The sequence below is a fragment of the Stegostoma tigrinum genome, chromosome 1 (assembly GCF_030684315.1).
Source record: "Stegostoma tigrinum isolate sSteTig4 chromosome 1, sSteTig4.hap1, whole genome shotgun sequence".
In the NCBI taxonomy this organism is placed as follows: Eukaryota; Metazoa; Chordata; class Chondrichthyes; order Orectolobiformes; family Stegostomatidae; genus Stegostoma; species Stegostoma tigrinum.
Window position 1 is genome coordinate 161,692,305 of NC_081354.1, and position 17,993 is coordinate 161,710,297.

Sequence of the window (17,993 nt, forward strand, 5' to 3'; positions counted from 1 at the left end):
GTGGAGTATGAGATCTTTCAAACCCTCAGGTCATGTGCAATGGTGTCATAAACATCTCTTAAAGTACTACTGACTGTGAGATATAACACAACTCCTTTTTGCCGATGGTAAAAACTTATCCCGAACACACATACTTGATTGTATATGGTAAATATGTGGTAAATTTGTTAATTATTCAAACAGATACAACAGAGTTGCCAGATTAACATTTCAAATTTCAGCAGAGGTTTGATCATTTGTCCTGATTTGATGATTGGCCTTTTGGAGAGGGATGCATTGTTCCTTATTGCAGTTGTTTGACAACTTGCTTGTCTTGTTGCTGGTTTCTGAACATCACAGGGCCATCGTCTTTGGAATGTTATTCCACCCTCCCTTTGTACACGATTTGTGTTCTGTGTGTTGATCTGAGTTGGCTTCTGTTCCTTCACAAGTGGCATCATGATTAGTAATGAATTGGTATGATCTGGCTGGTTGCATATTTGGGAAACCTCTGTGGTATCCAAGTGTTTGTAGAGGATTTTCCAACTCTAACTTTCTGCATATGTGCCGTTTTGGTTGTTCTGTACCTGCTTGCTTGTTGTGGATCTCTGACATGCTCCTCAGTCTTTGAAGAAGAATATCTTGGGAATGATTTGACAGTTCATGAACCAGGTTGTTTACACATGCTTTCTGAGCATAAGTTGTGATGGGAATGGTAATTCCTTGTCCATTGGTGCACAAAAATGCAGCAATGTGAAAATTTTGCTTTCATGCTCAATACTTTAATGATCTTGTAGCATGTACCATATATTCAGCTGGACCATTCAAGCATGACTGATGATGGGTCTCTCCCCACTTAGTATTTGTGATTTTAGATTTGTGCTTTACCTGTGTACTGCAGTCCATTGCTGGATACTTCCTTACCTGGCATGCAGAACCCACTGAAAATAGCACTCATCAATGCTTTGTGATTGTGTTGCTAAAATATCAACCAGTGGGCAATTGGAAGAAATAATTGGTCACAAGAATGTAATCTTTCCCTGTGAATAGGAGTCTTGATACTTTCAATCAAGGAGTGCGTGGAATATTGTGTGGTTGCAGAGACTCTCTCTACTGCTAGAGTTAATACGTTTTGGCATGTTGACATGCATTTATGAGTCACCTGAATATCCTGATTCAATACCTGGCCAGTACATAGATTCATGTAGTAGCTATCTAGTGCATCCAAAGCCCATGTGACCCAGGTATAACATGGATATGATATCTTGACGTAATGCTTTCGATATTAGGACTTGTTTGCCCTTGAAAATGACTTGCTGTCATTTACCAAGTTTGTCCCTGTACGACCAGAATGAATAAACTTTCTCGGGTACTTTAATGTTGTCAGGCCACGCCTGGGATAATGGCCCTTTGCTTCTCATAGTTGCTGTTCTTTGAGAGTTATCAATTGAAAGTAGCCTTGGTCAATGTGCAGTAGATTAGCTTTGAATACATCTTTCAACTTTGCAGTGTAGAGCGACATGCAGAGGAATATCTTGGTGGTAGTGTGGATTGGAGGCTCTTGGAGAACATGAACTGAGGAAGAGTCACCGGACCTGAAACGTTAACTCTGTTTTTTCCTTCACAGATGATGACAGACCTGCTGAGCTATCCCAGCAATTTTGTTTTTGTTCCTGATTTACAGGATCCGCAGTTTTTTCAGTTTTTATTTTGAAAAGTACAATGGGTCTGATTTCTGAAAAGGGGGGCAAACAAGAAATAATACGCTTTTGAAGCAGAGCCTCCTTTCTTGTCCATATGGCTCTATTATAACACACCTAGACTTGCTAAACTGATGAAGGATTCCTTGAATGGAAACCAAGCCCCACCTTGTGATTGTACTTTACTCGCATGTTACCTGCTAATCCGATTGACCAATAGGTCAGTTGTCACAGTAGCACCAGGATTGGGTGGCACGGTGCCTTAGTGGTTAGCACTGCTGCCTCACAGCACCAGGGTCCTGAGTTTTGTTCCGCTCTCGGGTGACTGTCTGTGTGGAGTTTGCACATTCTCCCCGTGTTTGTTTGGGTTTCTTCCGGGTTCTCTGGTTTGCTCCCATAGTCCAAAGATGAACAGGTTAGGTGGACTGGCCATGCTAAATTGCCCATAGTGTTTATGAATGTGTAGATTAGGTGGGTTATAGGGGGTTGGGCCTGAGTGGGATGCTCTGAGAGTCAGTGTGGACTCATTGGGCTGAATGGCCTGTTTCCACACTGTAGGGAGTCTAAGTCCAAGACTGGGACTACAGATAGTCATAGTCATACAGCACAGAAACAGACCCTTCAGTCCAACGAGCCTATGCTGACCATAATCCCAAACTAACCTAGTCCGACCTGCCTGCACTTGGCCCATATCCCTCTTATTCATGTACTTATCCGAATGGTACCTGAGTGACTTCTGAACATCCTCGGGAAGTTCATTCCACGCATGAACCACACTCTGTGTGAAAAAACAAAAAAAATTGCCCTCATGTCTTTTTAAAATCTTTCTCCTCTCACCTTAAAAATATGTCCCCAGTCTTGAAATCCACCACCCAAGGGCAAAGAAACATGCCATTCACCTTATCTATATCCCTCATGATTTTATAAACCTCTATAACGTCATCCCCCAACCTCCAATGCTCTAGTCAAAAAGTCCAAAACAATCCAGCCTTTCCTTCTAACTCAAACCCTCCATTCCTGGCAACATGCTGGTAAATCTGTTCTGATTCCTCTGCAGCTTAATAATATCCTTCGTATAACAGGGTGACCAGAACTGGACACAGTACTGTAGTCCTTAGATCCAGATCCAGGTAAGTTGGTGGGGGAGAGGGTGAATTGCAGTGGTGGGGTGATGTTGTGGAGAGAAGGAGAGGAGAGAGGTAAGACCCATGGAAATGAGAAAAAGGGGTATGGATCTTGATGGAATAACCAGGGAGGGAGGAGCAGTTGTGATAGGTAGGTTTATTGAGGGGAATTGCCATACAGGAAAGGAAGCTGTTCAAGAAGGTGCTGTTGCTCCCTACCTTCCCGTCTGAGACTTGAGTACTTATCCCTGAACTCCTGTCAAACTCAAAACTGTGACCAGGCCGGGTACAGATTCTGGAAAATCTCTCCGACTATCTTTCTTTATCGGCTGGTGATCTTACACTGTGTATCAGTCTTCCCTGATAGTCAGGTTGATTTCTAAGCTGTCCACATGAGCTCCAAAATCACTCGACTTGTGTTTCCATCATCTGTCTTTACTCAGATCTCATTTGACTCGATGCTGCAATGCGCCAGTGTTTCTATTTACGACACAGAAGAACACCCCGAAGGGCATTAAACTGAAGTATGAAGTAGACAGCAGTGGCTTCCTCTTCATCGATGCTGAAGTCTTCCAGTTGTTTCCGAAGGTAAAGTGGCTGACGAGCAGGCTGTAGTGGGGGCTCAGCCATTTCCAGATGATGAGCAGGAGTGCTCTTTTCTGGTTTTAATACCAATCTAAGTCAAATTAGTGATGCATTTTTGAAGTCTTGAGGTAAGGGGTCTTCTGGTAGTGGAATGTAAGACGTATTACAATGTTGCCAGCATTTGCATCAATGGAAACATTATGCACAGCATTCTTAACTAGGATGCAGGCCCACATTTATAACAGTTTCACTCCAAAATTTAGTTCCGAGATCTCTAATTCCTTTGTCTCACTGTGTCCCTCTCTCTGTCTCTCTCTCTGTTTTGCTTTTTTATTGGTAATTCTGAGATGTAGTCATCCTTTTCATTATCATTTTTACTTACAGACCAAATTACAGATTATTAAGGACTGTGTGAGTTTTGGATATCCCAGCTGAACTGTTACCTCCTTCTGGATTTCAGAATGGACTCTAAGCCTAATGTTAAAGGCTGAAACTAGAAACAAAATGTTACTGTCAAATTGTGTGATCTGAGTGAGCTTGAAGTAAAATGTGGGTCTTAAAATTGTGCACCACTGTTTCATGCTCAGCATATTAATACTGAAGCATCAGATTCCCATTTGCAATATTTACAATAAATAATCATACTAAATAGTCCTGAGGTATAATGTCTATCTTGCGTAGTTTCATTTGCAGTGGTTATTCATATACGACTTGATTCCTAAAAGGAAAGCCCTGTTGTTGGAATGATATTGATAAATTCCATTTTCAGTTCCATCAGCTGAAAAATCTTCCAAATTAAGCTGAAGCTAAAAGAGGTGAAATACGTATTCTTTCATGGTTTTTAGCTGATGAATATGAAACCAGTTCAACTTTTGTTCACTTTTGTGTCCAACTAGAAGCCTTAACAGATGAACAAGTTATTTTGTCCATGATTGTGTACAGTCTTGTTCATTTCGCATGGAAGAAATGACTGTGGAGCCAAACTGAGAATCAGGTTACTTTCAATATTACAAACCGTCATCAGAGAGGAGTTATCTTCCTGAGTTTGGATGCTCATTAGATGAGCCTATGGTGTGGATTGTGAAAGTGGGACAGTTCCACAGATGCTGGGCTTTGATATTGCTGGACACAGGTCCAGACACTCACAAATATCAGGTTCAGTTACTTTAAACACAGCTTTAAACTCTACAATGGGATCAGGTAGAACCTGCCCTTGAGGGGTGGGAACTTCCTTCTTTAGCTAACTTGTCACTTTGACTGTAGTGGATAATGCTGTTTTCCCTTTGCACCTTGCAGTAAGTCACTTTAGTTGTTTCCAGGCTGTCAGGCATGTACTTATATGACCTGATTCATATGTTCTGCAATCAACTTAACATTAACAGAAGCTTTCCATACCCATGAAAGCAAAGAGTATGCGTGTACCATCAGTGAGCCTCTTTTACTTTCAGAAAATCTACCATTTCATAGAAGTGTTATGATAACATGTATTTCCTTCTGGGGAAAATTGATGAACATCTTAAATCATAGAACCTCACAGCATAGTAAGAGGCAGTCTGGGCTGCAAGTCACTTTCAGGCTTTTGTCTCTGAACCTTAGTCCCTCATTGCGATATTTTGTTCCTTGTAGCCGTAGTCTGTTTGAAGTATTTGTACAATTCCCTTTTGAATATTTCTAAAGCGTCTACTTCCACCACACTTTCAGATAGTAAACACCAAATTTTAGCTGTATGGAAATCATTTTTCCCTCACTTCCTCTCGAGTTGTTTTGACCTTCATTTTAAATCAATGACCCCTGATCACTGACTCACTTACCCGACAAAACAATTTGATAAGTAGAAAAACCTCATAATGTTGAATGATATTTTTTCACCATCGCTGCTTTAAGGAGAATTGTCCCAGGTTCTCGAATTTCGGCACATAACTGAAGTCCCACATTGTCTTGGTAAATCTGCACCCTATGGTAATAGGGAGTATTAACTAGTTTATAGACTGTGCTTGAGAAGATGGTGCAGATGGTCATGGTGTAAGGTCTTACCACATAGACTCCAGTAGGTATGCCCAGATCTAAGCATATAGCTTCAAATTTGGGAATCAGTGGATACCAAATATCTTGTGATACAGTTGTCTGTATCTTTTCCAAGAAAAACCTTCCTCCAAATTCAGGATGGCACTAGATCCGTCAAAAAACTTGCCAGTAAATATCTAGCTGAAAATCTGTATGCATTGCAAGATTCAATTTCAGATCAATGCAGAGCTAGCTAATACTAAAAAACGTTGCCTTTGCACATCACTGTCAGGAAATTATAGGGGTATATTTTACAGGTGACAAATTAAAGGTCTGAATGCAGCACACTTGTTTTGCTTTACTCTTGCACAATGTTTGGGCTGGTGTTGCCTGCATTTACAATAAGCTAATTAAATTGTCTCTAAAAATACCTAAAAATTTCCAGTCTGGCTGTTAGACACACCGTTATTTCTCAATATTCTGATAATGTGAACTATCAACATCCTTTCTCCCACAGCACCGCCTCCCCACCCTCAACAATTACATAAATGCTGCCCCCTCCACACTTCAGCTGTGATGAAGAGATAACTATTTGCTTGCTTTCTCTCCTTGGATGCTGTCTGACCCATTGTGATCTCCAGCACTTTTTGTTTTCAAGACATTGACTTTGTTGATAGAAAAAAAATTCTGTAGAAGTTTCATGCCAATGAGAATTGGCAAAAGCACATGTCCATTAGAATAAAACATAGTATTTTTATGAACACAATTTGTAATGTATGAAATACATTTACTGTGTCCATATTTAAAACTATTATGCAAATATGGAAACTTCTTTGTATAAATACATGTATAAATGTGTTCATATATATATATATATGTATATCTCGACATATGCACACAAACCTGTAAAGGCATATAAGCTGTGTGTGCATGTATATGCAGATGTGTCTGTCTACGCTTGTTGGAGTTTCATGGAAATACACTGTAGATCAGGAAGCATGCTAGATTTTCAGCATCCACCATTTCTGCATTCTTTTAACTACAATAAAGAGTTTCTTCTTCATAGGAAATGCCATTTACACGCTCCCAGTTTAAGAAATGTGCAGTGATTGGGAATGGAGGAATCCTGAAGAACAGTAGGTGTGGGAATGAGATTGACTCTGCAGACTTTGTGTTCAGGTATGATGGAACTGAGCATTTCCTTATGCTACAGATGGACAATATTTCAGTCTTTAGCTGCATAATGGTGGAATACTAGCTGACAACTTGAGTTCTAAATTGTTTAATAAATTGCATATAGAACGGTAATGGAAATCCACATTTGAGTTGAACAATGCATTTGTTGCCCAAGTTCTACCCTTCTTTAACTTTGGTTGATCACTGTTTTCCATTATTTTGCTAATGGTTGGACTATGGGAATGATCTCACTGTCTGTTGTCACTTTACACCATAATATTTTGAATTATGAAACTGGCAGAGAAACCTTTAGAAGTATAGAATTTTACAGCAGAGAAAATGTCCATTTACCAGTCAAAGTCATTTATTCTTGCCAAAAAGACAATGATCCTAATGCTAAGTAATGAGGAAATTCTCAAAAACCTTCAAATTTTGATTATACACCCTTCTCACATGGAACAAATTGTATGAACTCTTGCCCATTTATAGTAAGCCCAACTTTGAACCTAATTTATGAACTATTATCAAAAACTGTGGAAAACTGCTGTCTGTATGCAACTGAAACCCTTAATCATTTTTAGTCATCCCTGGACTTAATGTCCTCCAATCCTGTACAAACATAGCAACCTGTACCCTATTCTGTATTAAATCCTATTCATCCATTATTGATTTATATTGGTTCCCTGTCTTAGAGAATGTTAAATTTCAATTTCAATAATCCGTTCTTTTTAGATTCTTCCATGGCCCTGCTGTATCCTACCCATTTTTTTTCCAAGTTTTGTATTACTTTCTATCATATCCTTCAGTGCTCTGGCTAATTCTTGCAATCTCACCTGCTGATGACATTAATTCCATTTTCCCTCTCCAACCACTCCTACAAGTCCTTATAAAATTCTTCTCAAAAACTATCTTTTTATTTAGCTTTCCTTTCCCATCCAACTTCCATTTGTGAAGTTCTTGACTATTTAGGGGTTCAACGAACTTCTCTTCTATGAGCTCCTATGTTGTTCTTCATGTGTAAAGATGTTATATGAATGTTAACTTCTTTGAATGGTGTATCTGTAAACAAATAAATTGGGTCTTTTATAACATCTTGTAATATTTGTGCCATTAAACTCTCATTCATATTAAAAAATGATATATTTTGTTAGTGCAATGTTAAATAATTTATAGACCTTCTCATTCAGTGATTGAATTTTTTCACAGGAACATTTAAGGAGTATTTTTTAAACTGAATTTCTTAGCCCAGTGTGTTAAGCTTTCCATCCTTGTACCATATTATATGTGCAATTGTCCAGCCTTTCCTGCCTTGGATAGCTCCATTGTGCAGCAGCATGATCCAGGTTCCAGGCTTCTTTCAGTATGTAGGCTCTGTTCACACAGAGTGAGCGACGTGTCACTCCATCTCTGAAGGAGCTAGCCCACACACATGAATGTCTTTCAGAATCCCTGGTCAATAGTTGGTGTGAGCAGATTGGAGCAGTTGCACAAGTATGCACCACACCTACCAGCTCCCCCATGACCTCACCCCATGCTCCAAATGCTGTAAGTTCACCTCCTGTCAGAATTCAACAGTTCTCAGAAAGTCATTGGTGCTCAGCTTGCCTTTTTTCTCCAGACTAAAGGTCATGTAATTGCAAGTGCTTGAAGTGACTCTGCTGGCTCCGTGCATTAGGATAAACATGGGTCCTCTTGTGTAGAATTTCAAAGTAGCCTGTGTCACTGCTGACCAAAAGGCACACAGATCTGTACTGTGCGAGAAACCCCAGATTATTCTTCACCACTTGCCCTTCTATTTGAAGGTGAAAAACAAATGTAAAAACAAACCAGGGTGAATCCTAATGTTTTTGTCCTTGTATGCACACCAACGCACTGAAAAATGAATCATTGTTATTTTAAAATATGTGGCAAATGTTCACCATGGACCTTAAATACAATATTGGATGATTGCTCCGACAGACGCCCCAGGAATAAATATCCCTATGGATTGGGTACTATGCTATGGGAACTGCTATGACATTAACCCTACCATTGTGGCTATACCACTGCAGGCTGCGCCCTGCTTCACGTGAAACTGTAGCCTGGCCAATACAGTGGAAATTTCTATGATATAGCTACATGTGCTATAACTGAGAATGTCCTCTTTCCCCTTAGAAAAGCATTGCCTCACACAGGATGTGGTTCCAAGGACTGTTGGAGAAATTGATAGGCTGAAATCTGGTCAAGAGATGTAAATGCTTTAAAAACAAATTAATTGCAGGGCCTATCATGCTGTTGCAGTGCAGTAAAAGCCCTTCATCCGTCATCGACAGAGTAAAGCAATGTTTACACCAATGTAGAATAACAATGCCTCTTTAGTGCTCAGCAAGCATTAATGCACTGTAATGCATTGAACATGTGAGTAGTTTACATTTCAAACAGCGTGTAAGAATAACTTTGCCAACTATTTATTTTATTGTCACCTCTTAACATTAGATGTAATTTGCCACCAATTTCTGAAAAGTATGCCACAGATGTTGGACTGAAGACTGATATTGTGACAATAAATCCAAGTATTGTAACTGAGAGGTGAGTTTGCTCATTGTATGCAACCATTGAAATTCAATAAATTGTCTTTAATGATGTTTCAGGCTCCAGCTATTGGAAATTTCAGAATTGAATTGTAGCCCTCAAAGCAGGTGATGGTCTCAGTTTGATCCTAACAAGGAGGCTGTCAGCTGAAGCTGGTCACCATCATGAAAACTGAACTGTACTGGGAGTAGGAAGTGATGATATTTTTAGGCTGGCACTGTCCTGCTCTTTCAGCACAGAAACTCCAGCCGCAGTTGTTTTAACTTGCATTGTGCTTTTACTGCGGCTAACATGGGATGGGTAAAGAGTGGTGATGGTTCAGGACATTAGCGCTGGAAATAAACAGTAATGAGCGATGTTTTCAGTGCTCATAACAAAACTTTTAAAACAAACTGAGGGCTCTGTGTTTTCTGCTTTTAGATTCCAAAAACTGGAGAAGTGGAGACGACCATTTTATGAAGTCCTACAAGCCTATGAAAATGCATCTGTTGTTATGCCAGCTTTCTACAATACCCGCAACACAGATGTTTCATTCAGGGTCAAGTACGTCTTGGATGATTTTGAGTCTCAACAATCCATGTTCTACTTCCATCCACGATATATTGAGAATGTTTCCCGTTTCTGGATGAGACAGGGGCTCAGGGCCAAACGACTGAGCAGTGGCTTAATGTTGGTGACAGCTGCCATGGAGCTGTGTGAGGAGGTCCATCTCTATGGGTTTTGGGCATTTTCGATGGACCCCTCGGGTTTCTATATCACCCACCATTACTATGACAATGTCAAACCTCGGCCTGGTTTCCACAAGATGACTACTGAGATCTTCAACTTTCTGCACATGCATAGTAAGGGGATTCTCCAGGTCCACACTGGGACTTGTAGCTGAAATTCAACATCCTTCTATAACTTGGGTGGACCTACCTATAAATGCCTATCAACTATATTGAATTTTACACAGTACACTTTGATTTTCATGGAATGGATCATCCTTTAACATTACTCTTTAGATAAATTTACAATAAATAGGCTAGTGATGCTGTCACTGTGATTAACTGTTCAAAAGGTGGAACACGGGTGTGTAGTTTTAAAGGCCCCTTAAGAGTTGGATTTTGATTTGTTAGGATGTCAAAATATTAATACACTGCTTTTGGGCTTTATAGATCAGTCATTATTTTACCAAAGATAATGGGAACTGCTGATGCTGGAGAATCCAAGATGACAAAGTGTGAAGCTGGATGAACACAGGAGGCCAAGCAGCATCTTAGGACACAAAAGCTGACGTTTCGAGCTAGACCCTTCATCAGAGAGCTTTTTTTTCGGTGGGCTTGATATGGACATCAGTTTCTAGCTGATTGCCTGAGATAGAGACAGAGAGGTCCAGGAAGGTGAGGGATATGTTGGAGATGGCCCAGGTGAACTGATGAAGGGTCTAGGCCTGAAACATCAGCTTTTGTGCTCCTAAGATGCTGCTTGGCCTGCTGTGTTCATCCAGCTTCACACTTTATTATTTTACCAAACTGTTTTCCAATGACCTGATTCTCCAAAGAACTCAAGAAATTCTTCCATAATTTAGTATAATTTAATCATGGATTGGTTTAGGTTTTCTAAGGCGCAGTTAGGGTTTACATACAAGGGTAAAGAATATAACATTCCTACCCTGCTTTGCCACCAAAAAGCAACATTCACCACCCTTAAATCAGAGGAAGTCAATTATCTTCAAGATATGGACTGAAAATGATAAAGAGAACATGTAGAGATAATCAAAATAAGCAGGTTTTAAGTGATGTAAGTTTCAGAGCTTAATTTCATTAAATTTGCGGGGACTGTTTCCTGCCTGGAATGTGTATTGAGATTTTGTAGGCATGCTGTCAAAAGTCCCTCTTCTGGGGAAGTGATGACCTAGTAATATTATCACTAGACCGCTAACTTAGAGACCCAGTAATGTTCTGAGGACTGGGTTTGAATCCCGCCACAGCTAACAGTGGAACTTGAATTTAATAAATATCTAGACCTAAGGGTCTAATGATGATCATGAAACCATTGTTGATTGTTGGAAAAACCCAGCTGGTTCACTAACGTCCTTTAGGGAAGAAAATCTGCTGTCGTTAACCAATCTGGCCTACATGTGACTCCAGACCCAGAGCAATGTGGTTGACTCTGAACTGCCCTCTGGGCAATTAGGGATGGGCAATAAATGCTGCCTAGCCAGCAACACTCTCATCCTGTGAATGAATAACAAAAAAACTTGCATCTAGTAAATTTTAATGATTGTCCCTTGCTAATAACATAATTGGACAAGGATGTTTATTGGAAGAATAGGTAAATCTTTAACAGTCTTGTTCATTTGTCCTTGTGTGAAGTAGGAAGAAGCTTCAAGAAACCAATGCAACTAGTTAATGTTCCAGGTGTCTGTATCACATTATGATTATTGTCCTGAAATAATGTAGCACCATGGTCAGTAATAACTTTGTATGATCTGAGCTGCTTGCATATTCTATACCTGTTTGCTGGTATCTAATTATTTATTGTGTGTCTCTAGTTGGCACTCACTGTTGCAGTTTTGATAGTTCTCTCGCTGCTCTTTCAATCATCATTGTTCTTCCTGAATCGCAGAACTGTTACAATCCATCATGCTTGATGGGCTGTCTGACTCAATATCAATCTCTTGTGCTTTTGCCTGTAGCCCAGCATGTTGTTTCTGTTTAAATGATCATCAAATTCCGTCTTGAATGCTTCAGTGGAGCCTGCTGCCACCGACACTTCCAGGCAGAGCATTCTAGACCTTAACTGTTTGGTTTGTGAAAAGTATTTTTTTCCACTTCATGCTTGGAGAAATTCGGACTGTTTTCCATGGGGAAAAGTATGCTAAGAGGAGATTTGATAGACTTGATAGATAAATCATGAGGTATTGGGACAGAGTGGACAGGGAGCACGGCTCCTCCTGCTCACAAGATGATGAAGAACCAGACAGCACAAATTTAAACAGTCTCCAATTTTTTAAACCCCTTTATTGAAGTTTCTTTTCCCTGATTTGTGTAAAACTTTTCTGCACTCTCTCCAATGCGTTCCTCATCTTCCTAAAGTGTGGTATATGGATTGTACACGGTTCTGCAGCTGAGATCTAAGCAGTGTCATATAAAAGTTCAGCTTAACCACCAGCTCTTGTACCCTGTGCCCTTATAAATGAAGCCTAGAATACTGTACTCTATTAACAACACTCACAACTAGTCCTGACACATTTAGTGTCTTATGCACATGTACATGTAGGTCTGTCTGCTTCTGCACAACTTTAGAATAATTCCCTTTATCTTATATTGTCCTTCCATGTTCTTTATACTAAAGTGTATCACCTGATACTTATGAATATCAGATTTTATCTCTACCCACTTGCCCACTCCAACAACTTGTCTAAGATAGCAAAGTGTGGAGCTGGATGAACACAGCTGGCCAAGCAACATCTTAGGAGATGCTGCTTGGCCTGTTGTGTTCATCCAGCTCCACACTTTGTTACCCCCCCCCCCCCAACAATTGTCTGTGTCCTTTTGTACTTCAGCACTGATTACAGTGCTCCCATGTTTTGTGTCATCCCCAAACTTGGAAATTGTACAATGCACCCTAAGGCTAAACAAGAAAGCGAGAAAAAGCCTGGGTTCTAAAGCCTGACCCCTGGGGACTCTCCAGTGCAAACTTTCCTCCAGCTAGAAATTACCCATTAACTATTCTGTCTGATTCCTATCACTCAAGCCAGTTTTGTATGCATCTGCTACTGTCCCTTTCTTCCATGAGCTATGACTTTCCCCACAGGTCTATTGTGCTGCAGTGTTTCAAATATCTTTTGGAAGTCAAGGTACACCATATCAATAGCTTTTTCCCATCAACCCTCTCTGTTACCTGTTCATAAACCTCAAGTTAGTTAGACACAATTTTCCCTTAAGTCAATGCTGACTCTTCCAAATTAATCCATATTTTTCATTGTGACTATTAGCCCTATCCTGAATAAATGTTTCTATAAGTTTCACACAAAGAACAATACAGCACAGGTATTGGCCCTTTGGCCCTCCAAGTCTACGCCACCACATTTTGCCATTCCATATGAAAACTGTCTTCACTTACAGGGTCCGTATCCGTCTGTTCTCTTCCCAATCATGTATTCATCCAGGTGCATCTTGCATGCTGCTATTGTGTCTGCTTCCACCACTTCCTCTGGCAATGCATTCCTGGCACTCACCACCTTTTGTGTGAAAAACTTGCCTTGCACATCTCTTTTAGACTTACCCCCTCACACCATGAACCTGTGTCTCCTGGTAATTGACTCCTCCACCCTGGGGAAAAAGCCTCATATTTCCCACTCTATCCATGCCATTCACAATCTTGTAAACTTCTATCAGGTCACCCCTCATCCACCTGCATTCCAGTGGGAAAAAAAACCTAGTCTATCCAACCTTTGTTCATAGCTAAAATCCCCCCTACCAGGTAATATCCCGGCAAACATTTACTGTAACATCTCCAAAGCATCCACATCTTTCTGGTAGAGTGGTGACCAGAACTGTACACAGTTTTCCTAGTGTGACCTAATTAAACTTCTGTAAAGCTGCAGCATAACTTGCCAATCCTTGTACTCAATGCCCCTTCCAATGAAGGCCAGCATGCATTTACTATCTTTTACTATCTTATCTACCTGCACTGCCACCTTCAGTGATCTGTGGACCTGCACACCCAACTTTCCCATCAATGAAGTTAAGCTGATTGGCCTGTAATCGCTGAGCTTATCTTTGCAGTATTTTTTGTAAAAGGGCAAACTGTTTGCAATTCTTCAGACCCTAGCACCATCTCTGAGTGTAGGGTCTCACTTCCTTCAGTACTCTTTGAAGGATCTCATCAGGTCCTGGTACATTATGAACTTAGCATAACTCATCTTTTCCTGCCTTGATTCAGTCTTTTCTCCCTTGGTCCAGTCTGTGCCCACATACATCTGCAATTTTCCGAATGCTTTCCACCTTTTTGGAATTTCCAGTTTTCAGGCTCCAGCCACCTCATCTTTACCATGGATGTGCAATCCCTTTACACAACCATCCCTCACCAGGATGGTCTCAGGGCTCTCCCCTTCTTCCTGGGACAAAGGCCTGAACTGTCCCCAGTCACCACCACCCTCCTTTGCTTGGTTGAGCAGATCTACCTCCCCCTCTCTCCCTATTTATTTCAGAAATCCACCTCCCCCTCTCTACCTATTTATTTCAGAAATCCACCTCCCCCTCTCTACCTATTTATTTCAGAACCCTCTCCCCATCCCCCTTTTCTGATGAAGGGTCTAGGCCCGAAACGTCAGCTTTTGTGCTCCTAAGATGCTGCTTGGCCTGCTGTGTTCATCCAGCTCCACACTTTGTTATCTGGGATTCTGCATCTGCAGTTCCCATTATCTCTTGTAACTCCTCTCATTTTCTTCAGGCCAGAGGGCTGGCAATGGGTACCACAAGATCTCCAGTTATGCCTGTTTCTTTGTGGCGTATGTGGAACATTCCTTGTTCCAGTCCTACTCTGGCCCCCAACCACAACTCTTTCTCCGACATGTCAATGATAACATCAGTGCTGCTTCCCTCTCTCATCCAAAATTGGGAAAAAGTTCATCGGTTTTGCTTCCGATTTCCACCCCACTCTCACTTTCACCTGATCTCTGTCTGACTCTTCCCTTCCCTTCCTTGACATCTCTGTTTCCGTTTCTGGGAAAGACTGTGCCATTAATGTCCACTGTAAACCCACTGACTTCCACAGCTACCTGGACTGGACAAATAAAACTGCATATGCTGTTTGAACAATTACAATTCATAAGAGGAATCACTGCATGTCCATTCCTCAGTGAGGTTTCAGCTATTCTTAATGTGAACCCTAAAGATATTTGAATGATATTTTCAGCCATATTTTAAAAAATGCTTCTTGATTTTGTCAGTGGAAATGAAAAGTGTTGCCTATTTAAGAATCAACCTCTCCAGTTGTTTTGTGAGATTTTTACTTTTGTATTACACTGAAGTAAGAAAGTATAGTGGGCTTTCAGCTCTCTTTGTGTTTGTGCCCAGTGGCCTTCAGCTTTCAACTTTTAAATTTAATAATTCTTAGAAATTTCTGTTATCTTGAAAGAGCTTACAGTTCAAATGAAACAAAAATAACTCTGTCCTCTCGTTGGACAGTACCCTATCTCCAGATCTGTTTGGCTGTCTATACTCTCAGAAACTGATACTGCTAATTGTCCAAATGGTCTGACATTCAAAACAACTATCTGGGCTTGCCTTCATTTAGTTATCCAGATATCTGCCACCAGGATGTTGGAGGTTTTTTGATAGGCAGTTGTTACTACTCACTGGGGCATGAGCACAGCAGCACGTGTTATAACAGTTCTTGCATTGTCCGTCATAAAATGTAAGGGGCTGAGTATGGCATTTCATGATATTGAAAAATCCAGCAGGTATTTATTAGACCTAATTATTATACACAAACATTACATTTACAATCCAGACACCTAGGTGTGCCTTGTGTTAATGCGTTACAACTGATGAACATGCTTGTAGTGGCATATTATGCTTCAAATGATCCAAGGTAAGATGGAGTATGTAACCTTTATTCAAGATAATAAAGTGTGAGGCTGGATGAACACAGCAGGCCAAGCAGCATCTCAGGAGCACAAAAGCTGACGTTTCGGGCCTGGACCCTTCATCAGACTTTTATTCGATCAGGTTTAATGCTATTGATACAATGATGAGCTACTGACTGTGAGACATAGCAGTACAGTGTAGTGATAATGTCACTGTGCTAGTAATCCAGCAACCTAAACTGATGCTCTGGTGATACAGGTTCAAGTCCAATCGTGACAGCTGATGATATTTAAATTCAATTACTAAATCTAGATTTTCTTTTCGAATAAAGAAGCTTAGTCTCAATAATATTGACAGCGAAAGTATCATTGATTATTGTAAAAATCTATCTGGTCCAAGATATCCATTAGGGAAGGAAATCTGTCATCCTTATCAGGTCATAAAGTCATAGAGCTATACAGCATGGAAACAAATCCTTCAGTCCAATAGTATCATGCTGAGCAGATATCCTAAATTAATCTAGTCCCATTTGGCTCATTTCCCTCGAACGCCTTCCTACTCATGTACCCATCCATATTTCTTTTAAATTGTTGTAATTGTACCAGCCTCCACCACTTCTTCTGGCAGTTCATTCTATACACACACCACCCTCTGAATGAAATGGTTGCTCCTTAGGTCCCTTTTAAATCTTTCTCCTCTCACCTTAAACTTATGCCCTCTGGTTTTGAACTCCACTACCCTGGGGAAAAGACTTTGTCTATTCACCCTATCCCTCATGACTTTTTAAACTTATGTAAGTCACCCCTCAGCCTCCTACAATCCAGGGAAAATAGCCCCAGCCTATTAAGCCTCTCCCTGTGGCTCAAACCCTCCAACCGTGGCAACATCCTTGTAAACCTTTTCTGAATCCCTTCAAGTTTCACAACATCCTGCCCATAGAAGGGAGACCAGAATTGAACACAGTGTTCCAAAAGTAGCCTAACCAATGATCTGTATTATATGTGATTCTAGAACCACAACAATGTGGTTGAAATTTTTTAAAGAGCTTCTATCTTCCTGAGAAGGTTTCAAACCATTTCAACTCTAATAACCTATTCTGAAAACTCTACACGCATTTTGACAGCTGAGACAGATTGTATGGCAGCAGCTAGACATACATAACATTCTAAAATAATCAGCAACATTCTAAATGATCCACAATATTCTGAAAAAAATGTCAATTCTCTCTTAACACCCAGTGTTAATGCAACTTTATTTCTTTCCTGGGCCGTACCCTATCTGTGTAAAATGATTTGAGATGTAGTTTGAGATTCAAGCAGACAAATTAACAACCAGGGGCAGAAGCATTACCTTCAACCAGTAGCAGAAGTAATTATGAATTGAGGTAACATCTACTGCTTTTTTGTGGTAATGAGCTCCACACTTCTACCTCAATTGAAAGACAGGTTTTACAGACTCTGAATATACAAGATTATGCCCTTCATTCTAAACTACTCTATCAATTCCTTTCTAAATTCTAAAACTGCACAACCGTATCATCTTTTAACCTTTTGTTCAAGGAATGCATTTGAGCCCAGTTTGCATTATCTTTCTGCGCAAGGTAACCCTTAGAACATTGATAACATTCTGGTGAATCTGCACTCCAGTCTTTCCAAGTCCAATATACCCTTTCTAGAATGTGACGTGCAGAAAACCGTTACAGTGTAATCTAGATGTCGTATAACAGGACTTTGAATAGCTCCAGCAAAACACCTATTAAGTTCTAGCCCTCAGTTTAATAAAGCAAACATTCAAACAGCCTTTTTATGTAACTGTTGATTAAATTAATGTGATCCGTGGACCTGGGTCACGACCACTATCTGCTCCTCCAGCTAGTTCTTGGCTTTTCATCATTTTAAAATAGTTTGATCCATTTTCAGTTAAAATATATAATCTGTAACGTAACTTTATCAAAATTTAGCTGCTATGTCCTGTTGACTCATTCAATTGATCAGCTTGTGTTTGTAGATTTGTGCTCATGTCTGCAGTCTTAAAATGCCACTAGTCTTTGTGCCATTTGAAATAGTAAGGCTTTCTATAATGCAGAATCATTAATAGATACAGTGAAGAGTTGAAACACTGGCTCTGACTCTTGTGGGGCACCACTATTCATTTACTTACAATTTGAGTGAACAGCCATTATTATTGCTACTGTCTTGCTTATATCTAAACCAGACCACTATAACTTCTTCAATCCCAAGAGATTGTATTGTTTAACTGAAATTTTAACTAGA

The 17,993-nt window shown here is 40.2% G+C and overlaps 1 protein-coding gene across 8 annotated transcripts in view; it reads left to right on the forward strand.

Annotated features, from left to right (window-relative positions):
- st8sia5 (ST8 alpha-N-acetyl-neuraminide alpha-2,8-sialyltransferase 5) overlaps window positions 1-10,971 on the forward strand; it is a 50,829-nt gene extending 39,858 nt beyond the window's left edge. For all 8 annotated transcript variants that reach the window (XM_048555818.2, XM_059649862.1, XM_048556081.2 and 5 more), the window contains 4 exons: window positions 3,247-3,391; window positions 6,459-6,571; window positions 9,044-9,136; window positions 9,560-10,971. In XM_048555818.2, the coding sequence (XP_048411775.1) occupies window positions 3,247-3,391; window positions 6,459-6,571; window positions 9,044-9,136; window positions 9,560-10,022 (814 nt within the window). In that variant the 3' untranslated portion in view covers window positions 10,023-10,971. The remainder of the gene's footprint in view (window positions 1-3,246; window positions 3,392-6,458; window positions 6,572-9,043; window positions 9,137-9,559) is intronic.
- The last annotated feature ends 7,022 nt before the right edge of the window (window positions 10,972-17,993 follow it).